General features: G+C 38.2%; 1 protein-coding gene across 1 annotated transcript in view; it reads right to left on the bottom strand.

Moving 5' to 3' along the window:
* SNW1 (SNW domain containing 1) overlaps positions 1–12667 on the bottom strand; it is a 16201-nt gene extending 3534 nt beyond the window's left edge. Inside the window, exons 1-9 of the mRNA XM_009695822.1 lie at positions 12506–12667; positions 10533–10694; positions 5205–5300; positions 5006–5112; positions 4081–4185; positions 3918–3987; positions 3185–3250; positions 1781–1897; positions 1283–1424 (exon numbers count right to left, since the gene is read on the bottom strand). Coding sequence (XP_009694124.1) covers positions 1283–1424; positions 1781–1897; positions 3185–3250; positions 3918–3987; positions 4081–4185; positions 5006–5112; positions 5205–5300; positions 10533–10694; positions 12506–12667 — 1027 coding nt within the window. The remainder of the gene's footprint in view (positions 1–1282; positions 1425–1780; positions 1898–3184; positions 3251–3917; positions 3988–4080; positions 4186–5005; positions 5113–5204; positions 5301–10532; positions 10695–12505) is intronic.
* Between the last annotated feature and the right edge of the window lie 579 nt (positions 12668–13246).

A 13246-nucleotide genomic window follows, 5' to 3' on the forward strand; every position in this document is an offset into this window, starting at 1 on the left:
TCAATGCTGAATCCAAACCAGGTTGCTCAGGGCTTTGCCCACTCAGGTGGGGAGAAGCTCCAAGGATAGAGATTGCCAGCCTCCCTGGGCAACCTGTTTCACTGCTGCTTGTCCTCATATTGAAAATTTTTCTCCTCACATGTAGTTGGAACCTCCTGCTTCAACTTTTGACCACTGTCTCATTCTTCCACTGTGCAGCTTGCAGCTTAGTGAAGAGCTCTGATGGTTACCTTGTACATATGGGAAAGCTCCCATTAGGTGCCCCCAAAGCCACATCTTCTCCTGGCAGAACAAGCTTCATTCTCTGAGCACCTCCTGACTAGGCAGATACTCCAGCCCCCTGACCATTCTGATGGCCTTCCACTGAACCCACTCCAGTTTATCAACGTTTGTCTTGTACCTGGGGGCCCATAACTCGCACTGTGTTCCAGATGCTGTTTAACAGGTCACCAGTAAAAGGAAACGAGTACTTCCCTTGACCTACTGGTTACACTCCTGTGGATGCAGCTTAGTATGCCCTTAGCATTACTGCTGCCAGGGCATACTGCTGGCTCACATTTAGCATACTGTCCACTAGAACTCGCAGGACCTTTTCAACAGAGTGGCTCTCCAGCCGGCCAGTCCCCAGCCTGCTGGGAAGAGGTTAGTCCATCCCAGCTGCAGGATTTGGCATTATATGACCATATCCTCCACCTTTTAGAGAGATCATAACTGCTCTGTAAGTTCAGCATCTTGATCTTTGAAGTGTCATTTCAATCAAAATGTAAGACTTATCACAATGGTTATGATTTAGTTTGGTTAGCAGGTTTTGGGCCTAGCAGGCAAGAGAACTATAGTTCTACAAGACCAGTTATACAACAGTGTAAGAGACAGAATACTGCATTTACCATCTTTGAAAACTTAAAGATGGTTTAATTCTTGTAAACAAAGTTGCTCTTCATCTGCAACAAGCCTTTTCTAAAAAAAATAGTTTAAAACAGTCCATGAAAGTCATTACTTGCACTGATCCATTAATAACTGAAATTCTCAACAGTGTCTGAAACCCGTATACACTGACATATTGCTGTGAAGTTCAAATCCAGATCCCATCAAGCCAGCCAGTGAATTAACCAAATTCACTGGCTGATCAAGTAAAGACATGAAGAACAGATATCATGGTTAGAAATTACAGTTGATATTTAGGTATTATAAGTTCTCAAGTTATTTCTCCAAACACATACTTCAGAGAGTGCTAAAAAAAACCCAACCCACCCCATAGCATCATAATAACAAACACACACACCTTTTTCAACATGGGTTTTGATCCCTGCTCTTCTCTCCCTGGCTTTCTGAGCCATTTCTCTGAGCTTTTCCTCATGTTTCTCCTTTTCTTTCTGAGCCATCTTCCTCTCCACCTGGGCACGCATCTCTACTGCCTCACGAGCCTGCACACATAAGACAGTTAAAAAGACAGAAAGGTAGCACCTGGGATGCAAGTAGATCTTCTGTCATGGAGTTAGCCAGTAAACAGGGCAGGCATCAAGCCACAAAGAGGAAGTTCAAAGGCAGCCAGCCACAGCAGTTAGAGCTGAGAAACAAGACCCATGACCTCCCAATAATTTAACCCACACTGAGCCACTGATTCAAAGATACTGGGGAGAAGACCCTATGTCTTATGTTAGCCAAGAAGCAGGACAAATCAAAAAGCTATAGCCTATTCACAGTTGATTTTCCCAAGGAAATAAAACATACAAAGAAGGTAAAACCACATGGATCAAAACAATTTAAACAACCACCTGACCTTTCTGTCAGCTATATAGAGAGCCTCAGCAAGCTTGGCAAAGTTTTCATTAATATGAACAGTCTGCAGTCCTCTGCCATCTGCAGCCAGACGCTTATCTAATGGAATGGTGTAACCCTACAGTGGAAACAGAGAGCCAGTTAATCACAGAAGCTAACGTTATTTGTAATAACAAACATTATTACATTTATTGTCTAAGAAAACAAAAAAACCACACACAAAACTCACAGCCCATCATTAATACGCCCCAGTGGACCTCCTTTATACGTACTTCAAATTCATACCAGGTAATACTAAACTTCACTCCAATTCCACACTCTTCCTAAATCCGAATCACAATTTCCCTTCAAGTTACATCTTAGCACAAATGACAGTTTTTGATTGACAAGGTCCACTCTTTGCTTTGTATTAAGAACTACAGTTAATAGCTTTCCCAGTCTCTAAACTGTTTTACCATTTGTGCTTACAAATTGTTTTCCCTAAACTGTTTTCATACCTGTTAAGAGGTTAGCTGATTCAAAATGAGAAAGTAAGAGGCAAGGCTGCCAGCAAGAGAGACACCAAATGCCAATTTTGCTTTCAAAAGCTGAACCCTAAAATTATCTATAGATGATATTTTAAGATTCTTTAGCAAGCTCTACAAAATTTTTGCTTTGGTTTTAGCATCTGTAACCTAAAATTTTATCTACTAATTAGCCTCAGTCCCAGTTATACAGCTGTGTTGGGGTAGGAAAAAAACCAACATCCAAACATGCAGCTTTTCCTTCCTCCATTTGAAGAGGCAGCTTCACAACAACAGCTTGGTAAGTTTGAGAACTATTAGACCAGTTACTGCAGTAAATTATAAATTTTCTCTTCTCTCTGAACATAAACTTACTGGCTGATAAAATGAAAGACACAGGACATACCTACTCAAACAAGGAATAAAAATAGCTAAGCTAACCAGTGATGAAAATTAATTAGTGAAAGACTGAAACAAAGAGAACTTTCCAGAAATTTGGACTGCAGTATTAAAAAGAAACATGCTTGGTTCTCTATGAACCCTTCCCTTTTTCAGTTCAGATGACAATTACTTTGTGAGCTCCAGAGACTTTGGTTTCAGACTCCATGTACTGCACTATTATGGGGATTTTAACTAATGCCATTTTTTCCTTTGAAAATGCATAGTCTCTGCCATGAAGTAATATATTCTCTCTCAGTTCTATACTACTGTCAATTTGACAACCCTGATATGCCAAAGAGAGAAAAACTTGAATTGTACAATCATGTGTTTGCCATGCTGGAAGCAGGCAGTTTACCTAACTCTAGGGGTTTAAAACCAGTATTATTCAAGCTTAAATCATTCACAGAAGTCTCCCAGCAGGGTGCAACATTAGCAAGATGAATTTATGACAACTTAATTACCTTAGCATTTTTCCAGTTTGAAATGCATGGAGGAATTTTCCACTCTTGCTGCTCTTTCACAGTCATCTGATTTAAAAGAAGAAGCAAAGTCATCTTTAGATTTATAGCAAAAAGAAATACTGTTTTCTTTCTCAAAGGCAGCCGTGAAACTACTGAAATAGAGTACAAAGTTCAGCACACTGCTACCAAAAACCCAACTCTTCTTAGCAACAGTAAGGTGTTCATTTCTGCACTGTACCTTTGCCAACATTGAATAAAATCACAACAGCTTTTCAGCCATCCTCTTAAACTTTCATCACACAGGCTGGAACTCACAACCAGCTTGTTAACATTTGCACATTTAATGGCAGTTCAAGCTGTAGGAAACTGATGAACCACCACTACACTCATCTCAGAAGCTTAATAGTATTGTCTAAAAGCAGCATCAGTGTACCAAGGCTAAAGCCTCAGTCAGCTCATCCATGTCATGAACAAATCCAGCAATGCAGACCTGCATAAAATACGAGAAATCTACTCAACCTTTGACAAGGTACATAACAAGAGAGCTACTTTCAGAATGGCCCAAAAAAACCCCACAAAAAACTCCCACAGACTGCACCAGGCACCAAGTTTTTCACTTAACGTCACATCAAAGGAACAGTAAGGAGAAGATGCACAGAAATTAACTAGATCAAAGGAGAATTTGTGAACCCGTCCAGAATTCAAAACTGAGAACAGGTACAGCATTTCATACCTTTCTACTAGGAGAGTGCATTACAGGTGCTGGAGGAGAAGGTGGTCCACGCGGAATCTTCTTGTTAATTCTGAACAATTAAGAAAACAATTACAATCAGCATGTTGTATGGCAATACACTTCAGAACCTTCTATTTGCCATGAACAAGTTTTGAATAGTTACTTGAATCTTGGAGGCTCCATAGGGTCCTTCTGCATTTCCACCATCCGAATAACTCTCTGTTTTGCTCCAGAGTTGAAGGCAACGCCTTGCTGAGACGGTGTGTACCTGAATAAAACAGTCAAAGCACTCAGTTGTCTGCACACAGCTAGAAATTCCTTGCCCACCTCCATTTTTACTCAGTTCACTTTTCTAGCTGCGTTTTCATTTTATTCATATCAGTTTAAGACTCTTCCACTGTGAATGCCAGAAGCAGGTAACTGCACAGAGGATACCGGACTGAACACAGAGAATCCATTACACCAGACAGAATGTTATCTTCCCAGGGCTATATTCTCCTGTTTCAACCTAGATTCTGAAGTAGAAGAAACAAAACTAGAAGAGTACACAGAGCATGTCAATACTCTTTACCTATGACTGTGAATCCCTGGTGACTACTTACCAGTTATTAAGAACCCTTTCACATACTTTTTTCAGACCTCCGGCCAAGTCTAACCCTGCCATGGAATTTTTCTGTGTTTGCAGCAGAAAATCATCATAAATGAGTGTCACCTGATAATTCAAATTCTTTCCAACTGTTCATTTTATATGAGGGAAGAACTTTGTTACATGCCTTGTCCTGGCTTGAAACTCCCAGTAAAGACTCTGTCTTCAGGGCAGCATTATTAATAGTTCTCCCTGACAAATCTGTATTTTGTTGCAAAAATAACCTCTCCACAAAGTGCCACAACTCACGACATGTTAAGACATATTTCAACACACTTCAAACTAGGTTATTATTAGTGGGTTAATTAAAAATACATAAGCCAATTTCATATTACTTCCAGAACAGAATTCAAGAGGAATTTCTGTTCTCAAAAATTCAAGGAATACCCCAATTTTAGTCAATTTTATACATAACAACATCTTACATACGAGCACTACATACCGAATGTACTGTGCAGGAGCTAGTTTGTCAGCTGCTCGAACTGGCATGGCTGCTGCAACTTTTTGGGAGACTGATTTCTCCAAGGCTGCTCTTGTCTTCTCTGTTATCTGAAGACAAAAATACCACATTATGCATCTCATCACATGTGCAAGACATTCAGTATACCACCGACAAATAGGCACATCAGTGCATGTAATACCTCTCTAATTGCCTCCTCGTCTGGTCTTTGCAGTTCAGGATCATCTACGTTCATGACTTCTTTTGGCACAAGATCTGTGTATTTGCTGTAAATAACCTGGAAGACATTGTATTTTATTACTGCTGGTGAACAGGAATAAATGTACATATATCAAAGGAAACGTTTCAGGCCTAGATTATACTTTAGGTACCAATTAAAACTTGTATGCAACTCTAAATGCATTACAACTACATATTCTTCAATGACTCCTGTAGAACAAGAATATACTCTGAACCATGCTTTACAGATGGAATAATTGAAGAAAAGAAGCAATTTGCTTAAATATAATTTTGTAAATAATTCTCAGAGCCAGGACTAGACACCAATTTCCTGCTTTCCTTTCCTACTATTTTCCTTTTTCAGAAGGTCCCCAAGACAGACAAAAAAATTGTACTTCTATTTTCAAGGATTACTTAAGAACTTGATACAAGTCTTTTTCAGCATCTAGATTTTTTTTTCATTTCCTTATGTTTGCTATTTTCTTGAAAAAATAAATCCTTGAGAAATCTGTTCTTGCTATTTTCCTTATATAGGTACTTCGATCTTCATACAACATACAGCTAGCTGTCAGTACCTTTAAGCCCCAATTTTAAATGTAGATGGCTACAGGGAAAAATTTATTGTATTGCATTAATGCTTCACATTTGTCCAACAAAATAACATCAGAAAGTCTTAGTTCAAAGGGTTAAAAGTAATTTTTAACATACAACTATTATTTCATATTCATTATAAAGTGCATGTCCATGCATGAAATTGACCTTTAGCCTCAGCATTAATTTGTCACAGAAGTGCCATTTACCACTACTCAGCCTTCACTCCTAAAATTTTAATCCTTTGAATTAGTATCAATAATATCCTAGCTTCTGAGATGTTGAATGAAGGACATCTGAAGAGCAGTGTTCCTCTAAGGTAATTAACTCTAAGTCCAAGTGTCTTGCTGCATGAAGAACAAAGTATGCTAAAAGAGCTCAGAGCATCCCAGAAGACACCAAAAAAATAATATAAGAGGCGCTCTAAAAACTGCAGTACACTGAGGTACAAATGAGCTACATGAACTATTTAAACCCTAAAGTATTGCATGCAAACGACAAGCTACATTAATATGGAAGAAATCCATAATATAGATTAAAATAGCCAGAAAATACAAAAATTTTTGCTTCCATCAAAAACCTGATATACTTGCATGCTCTACTTTGAGTCCTTTTTCAAGGTGATATAGACAGGCAGATAAAGATGTTGCGCTGTGTTGTTTTCCTACATATTTACCTTATTTTAACAGTAATGTTGACACATTTTATTAATCTAAGATAAAAGAGGAGACACTGATTGTTTGATATTGTAGTATGCCCATCCACTACCATTTTTCATCCATGAAAATGTAAAAGGAAGCATCAGCCTTTGTTTCAGGTATTTCATTTTAATTGCTATTGAAAAGCATAATCTCTTTCTAGGCAGAAATGAAATGCTTGATTTTTGGTACAGCTACATGATTCCCTCTCTGGCTGGGGCAGCCTTACAGGCAGCAATTAGAAATCTGCATGCTACTGCCATCAGAAAGAGAACAATCTTACCTAACTAGTTGCGTAAGATACTGTAGCTCATGGTAGGATTTAGACATCAATCACATTCAGAGTTTCACAAGACACCTGATAGACACAACTGTCTTGACAGAAATTTCTTAATTTGCAATACATAAATCCCTCCCCTCAATGTATTTTATTCTATATATCCAGAGCAGCCCTGTACAGTGCTCATCAATCCTATGTGTAAATCAAGAAGCTACCAGCAAGCACTGCAGAATGAATTCTTTCTTTATCAAAGAATGGCTTCTCCATATGGAGCACATAACATTTTAGAAGCCATTACAATTACCTGATTGTAAGCTTGGCACACACACCAGAGAAAAAATTAGTGATAAGCTCTCAAACCAAGCTCTACCACAAAGGCAAATACATTATGCGTAAAGAACACTTTTGATTATTTTAGTTATATTCATGTTCTCTTGATCTGTTCCATTGCTGTGACAGGAGTTCCTTCAACAACGGAACTACTCTCTCTTGTAAATGTTTCAATTGAATTCACAATCTTGAAAAAAAAAATGTAGGTAAGATTTGTGGTTCTTTTTCTCTTCTTTAACATCTAAGCCACAGCCTTGGGCCACCAAGAAATCAAACTCCTGCCCAGAAAAATCATCCTTGCCAGAAAAAAGGAATGGATCTAATAGTTCCATTCCTTGATTTCACTCTCTCTTCTGTCTTAATAAAAACACAGGAAGCAATTATATGTCCTTGTTTTCCTAATAAGGGGACAGAGTGTCAGTCTCACCAAAATGTACCAATTATTGATGCATTATTTTAGCCTGGCTTTTAGTCATGTGAGTAGAGAAAGCACTGGAAGAATCTATAGCAGCACAAGAGCTAACCACATGGCTAATGTTGGAAATCCTTCATCTGGACAACCAGATGGAAATCCATCCTCAGATCCATAAGGTCATGCATCCAGGTTCGTCAACATTATCCAGCATTTCATGTCTAGCAGACTTTCTGCCAGCCCCAAACAGGAGGCTTGTCAGACTATCTCATTTATGTCAGCATTTTGCAAGGAAAATTCTCTGAAGCAACTATTTTTTAAATATGTAAGGGAACAGATGCAAGAGAGATGAACCACTGCAATAGTAGAAACTGCTGACATGCCATCTTGATATAGGGTCCAGGTGATTGAACTGCCGCCTCTACAAGAAGGCAGAATACTAAATTCAACTTAAAAAAAAAATCCATAAACTGTACCAAAAGCAACATTTACTTCTTAACTCAAACCAAACAAGTAGTTCATAGAATAGGATCAGAAACTCCATCTCATTTCTGGCAGGCTATTAAGTATCTGTTTCTCTTAGCGCAAAGTATTAAGGTTGAAGAAATACTTGAATTATGACTGCAGCTCTCAGGATAATGAAACTTCTGTATGTAATCCTACTGACACTGCACTATAAGAAGTTCCTTCTTACAGAAAATATTCCACATTATTCAACTCAATACAGATCACTGAAGAACTGCTCCCCATAACATCTCTGCCAGTACTTTCTTTCTCCTGCAAAACAAATCAAGCAATAGTAGTTCTGCTACTTCCAGTGGAATTGTTTCAAATATCTGATTTTCCCCTCAGCGTTACTCCCCCTTGAATCATGATACATAATCTTTAGTGTCAGCATTTACATTCAGCTGGATGCAATCAGAATCAAGCTGACCCAGAAGGCAGATCTTAGGGTTAGGAAACCCTAATTCCAGTTCTACAGAGCCCAGGTTTCAAAAAGCCACACAACTCTTTCATCCTGCTAAGTATGGCTACAAAATGAGACTATTACTGTTCCGCTATAGATGCTATATGGAAAGTTAATGAATAGTGGTACAGATCTTCATTAATCAAATATGACAAACATTAGCAGCTTAAATTTAACTTCACCTGTTCTAAGTATTTTCCTAACACTGAACCAAATAAGGCACAGTGACAGACTGGTCATTTTTGCCTAAAACCTACTATCATTTCTAGTTCTTTTTCAAATATACTTATATCCCAATCTGAACAGTTCTGTTATAAGCAAGTTAAATCTGATCGTACAGATAGGTAAAGATGTATTTGACAAGTTGTAAAAATGAGGGTTTAACTACACTGATTTTTTTTTCTTTTTATTTGCCCTACAGCTTCCCCAAAATCAGTACGATTATTAGTTCTTGTCTGCTTACCTGGTCCAAATTATTTTTTATGCTTTGGGATAAGCAAAATTTCTATTTAGTATCAAGTATAAAATATTTAGTCACAAAAATCTTTAAGTGTAATTAATATTTTAGCACCTTCCTCTTGACAAATAATTCAAGAGATTACATAAAGTCTGATGGAACCCCAGTGAAAGTCCCCTCAACAAAAATATTGCCATTGCTGTTGTTTCTGTTTAGTCTGACCACTTTCTACCACATGACAGCACCGAGTCTGATTTAAACTCATTTATTTCAAAGGCATACTGCAGTGACTTTGGATGCACAGGATGAGGATATACAAGATGTGACACTTTTTTGACACTCAACACAGTATTAATTAAATATAAAATCTTATTGGTGTTATCTTTCTGCAACTTTGGGAACTGTAGGATCAATTTAAAACAACAACAACAACAAAATCTATTTGTTAAAAAAAGAAAGATTTCCCCTGGTATTCTTAAAACGCTCACCCTGTTTTTTTGTTTGAGAGGTAAAGTTCACCTTTTGGGTTTTGTTCAGATAGATTTTCCCTCTTCCTTATTTGCAGTAAGAAACGGGGCATATTACATACCCATAAGCTTTTCAAGGCCACCTAAATTAAAGCAGGAGAAATCAAATTATTCTGAAAACAACTATTCATGCCTATTAACCAAAACACCCTTTGTTGTTAACCCTCTTTTTTTATTTTCTCTGGATTACCCTATTTTTTTACAGGAGATGCTTGCTATAATAAGCAGCTCGTCATACACCTGGTCATGCCTCAGCAGTTTTCCAGCCCCCAACACCTGCTTAAAAGAATTAAAGTTTTAGTGTAGTCCACTTTCTTACATTTGAAAAGGCAGATGTAAATACTCCTCAAAGTGGACTTAGGAGACCCAAGCACCTGGTCTCCTCAATACTACTTAGGACTTCAAGATAAAGTGCCATCACTTTCTTTTTAGAAAGGCTACTGTATACAGAAAATTAAAGTTGGTTCCCATTAAACTCGATGAGAATCTTGCCATCACTGAACTTCGCACAAAAACTTTCGAGTATAACCACTGGCAATACCTTCTGCTGCAATTAAAAAAAGAAAAAAAAAAAAGCACCCAACAACATTAAAAACAGCCAGAAGTGTCAAATGTTAAGTTAGTAACACACAAGGCGTAGTATTCTGAAAGCTGAACAGTGTTTTCTGTCTGTTTTTTGTCCCCTCTCTCTACACACTGAAACAAGGCTGCCTGGGATCAGGCCTGTTTTCAGTTTCTTGCCATTGCTGGAAGGCTCTCTAATGAAAGCTGCTAAGCTATCAAGAAAGTTTTGTGTAGAGACTCTCACCATTTTTGCCTTACCTTTTAATTACGCAACAGAGAAGATCACACAGTGATCCCAGTCAAAATGTTCATGTCTGTCTGACATTATTTCAGTTCTGAAACTTTAAGAAAACAGGACACAATCTATTTGGCTAATGCTAGACCAATGAGTTGAAGTATATGCAATGTGTACATACAACTTTTCCAGGTATACATGCCAGTCTACATATTTGAAGAAATATTACCTTGTCCTTTGATTGTCCTTGTCGAGCAATTGCATCGTATTTTATTTTTCCCTCCGCATCCACCTGAACAGCCAAAGCATTGGACATTTTCTTCTTTCGGCCCATATCCAATGGATATTGGGCCACATGAATTTCTGGGAAAGCACCCCCATCTCCAAAATCCTACACAAAAGACAAAAACATGGTATAACATTTTCACGAGTCGGAAATGGAATGAAAGAGTAGATTGACTTTAACAAAATGAAACATTGCCAGAATGCTCTAGTAACTTTATTATTTTAGCTTGGTAAGAGAGTAATGGACTATAGAACTTAGACTTCTTAAAAAAAAAAAAAAGACACTGAAGTACACAGACGTCTTGCAGTACTTATTCACTGCACAGAGCATGCGCCCGGATCACTGACTAGAATGTGCAGGCACTACTATGCTACAGACAATAAATGATTAAGTATTTAATTCACTTGTGAGTTATTAATTAGAACTTCAAAAATTTACCTCCTACAATAAAGCAACTGTGGAAATACTGAAATTACAAAAGCAGCATTTTTTGATGAAAATTTCTACTGGTTATTTGTTGCTTTTCACACCGTAACTTCTTCACAAGTGAAGAAGTTAAAAAAGCCTTCCATTCCTTTCAAAGCCTGTAACTCATAGCTTTACAATGGTATGAATGCCAAGCTATCCCGTTTCCTTAGTTTGACATGTGAATACACTGAAAACTGGGCCAGCACCCAACAACCCAATATTCTTAATGTTTACTTCCTCTCTCGTTCAATGTGTTGCTGCAAAAGCATTTAATGAACGTATAACCAAAAGACCTCTTAAAGCAGACCATCCTGACTCAGCAACACTGAGGATGCACAGAATTGGTACTATTCATAAAACAACTCCAGGCTACAGTTTCAAATGCAATTCTTCAAAGGAAGCATTTGCTTAAAGCAGGATGAGCATCTCCCCCTCGCTCTGTTGCAATGCCACTGCTTATGTGGAGTTTAATAACAAACCAGATCAAAGAAGAATTATTGTATTGGGTAGAGTGATCTCCCTCCATGCTCAGCATGCGACCAAACAGTTAACCCCACTGAAACAGAGAGCACGGACTGAGGCTGGAACAAATGAGCAGAACACTTCCTTCCAAAGAGGAATACGCTTTATGCCATCTTTAAGTGCGCACTGAAATACAGCTTCAGTTATGTAAGTCTTCCACTGGATGCCACACATTCAACAGTTAGTTACAGAATCAATGTTAACATATCAGCCAAACAAAAGCCAGTCATTCCTCAAAATTTTTTGCATAACTCTTGATCTATTAAGAACTGATTTTGTTTTTGCCAACAAGCCCACTCCAGGATCACTGGACAAGCGTTATGCTTTGGAAACATTTACCACTTCTGAAGAATTTGCATTTCTTTATGAAACAGAAAGGAGTTCTCAACAGTCTTTTTGAGATGTGTATCACTTTGTGGCCCAGTGATGCTGGAAACTCTTTGAAAATCTTCATCACCTGACTTCTTAAGAAGTTCTTTCATTAACATTGAGAAAGACTAAGCACTAAAATATTAACTTTAGTAATCAACAGTGTAGAGAGGGAACCATACACTGGGTATAACGAAGGTATAATTTTTAATGTCATACACTTTATTAAATGCAAAATCCGCATAAAAATGTTTTCTTCCCTTGCATTCACAGATTGTAAACTGAAAGCACCATAGACCTATTTCCATGTTACAACAATCTCTGAAGGGAAGAATCCTTATAACATCGTGTTTACCATCAAACGTTTTAAGCAATCTGAAAACAACTTCGCCCAACCCAAGAATATATCGAGCGGTCTGCAGGGAAATGCTGCACGTGGTAAGGATTTGCAAAATTCTAAGCTACACTCAAGATGCTCAGAGTTTATTTCTACTCCAGAAAACATACTTTTTCCCTATTAGCAGACACACTACTACAATGTGAATTTAAATATTTACCTCTAGCACCCGTGGTATCCATCCTTTCCGGTAACCATATGGGGGAGGTTCCCTTCGTGATGAGACTAGGGCTGTCTGTCTAGATCTTTGAGCTCTTGCTCTTTCTTCCAGTTCTAGCTGGTCTTGAGACAGCTGGGTTGGAGCTGGTAAAAAACTGCACATCCATAGACAGCCACCAAAAAAAAGAAAGACATAGAAAGTTAATTCTGATAGTTTCCCTCAGTGACACGCAACTATGCTTGAGTCTACTACTAAATTATTACTTTCTCTACAATCACTCTATACTGATTAAGAATCAATTTATGAAACTTGAGTACTGCACTCATAAACTTGAGGGCAGTAAATTCTGAGATTATAGGGGCAAAAGCAATGTGTGATCTCTCAGCATTCTGTAAGATTCCGATAAAAACTGATACTAAATTCATCCACGTTCACATCATGTTTGAACAGGTGCATGACAATGCCCACTCTCCAACAGGAATGTCACCTACCATGGTGCATTCTTTTAACCATTAGAGAGTAGAAAAAGAAAATATGTCCCTAGTCCGAACGACTCCCCCTTCCTTTCTCTCAAGGCAAACACCCACAAAGAGATCTGTCAACAACCTCCTCCCTTAACGCCAAATACCTCCCGGCCAAAACCATGACACAACACCTCAATTTCTTGACTTCCCATTTTTCCGCTCGTCTAGACTACGGAGCCCTTTCACGCGTTTATTAAGGAAGCGCCCACCTCCGCGA

This window comes from Cariama cristata, unplaced genomic scaffold, assembly GCF_000690535.1.
Source record: "Cariama cristata isolate BGI_N322 unplaced genomic scaffold, ASM69053v1 scaffold37472, whole genome shotgun sequence".
NCBI classification, from domain to species: Eukaryota; Metazoa; Chordata; class Aves; order Cariamiformes; family Cariamidae; genus Cariama; species Cariama cristata.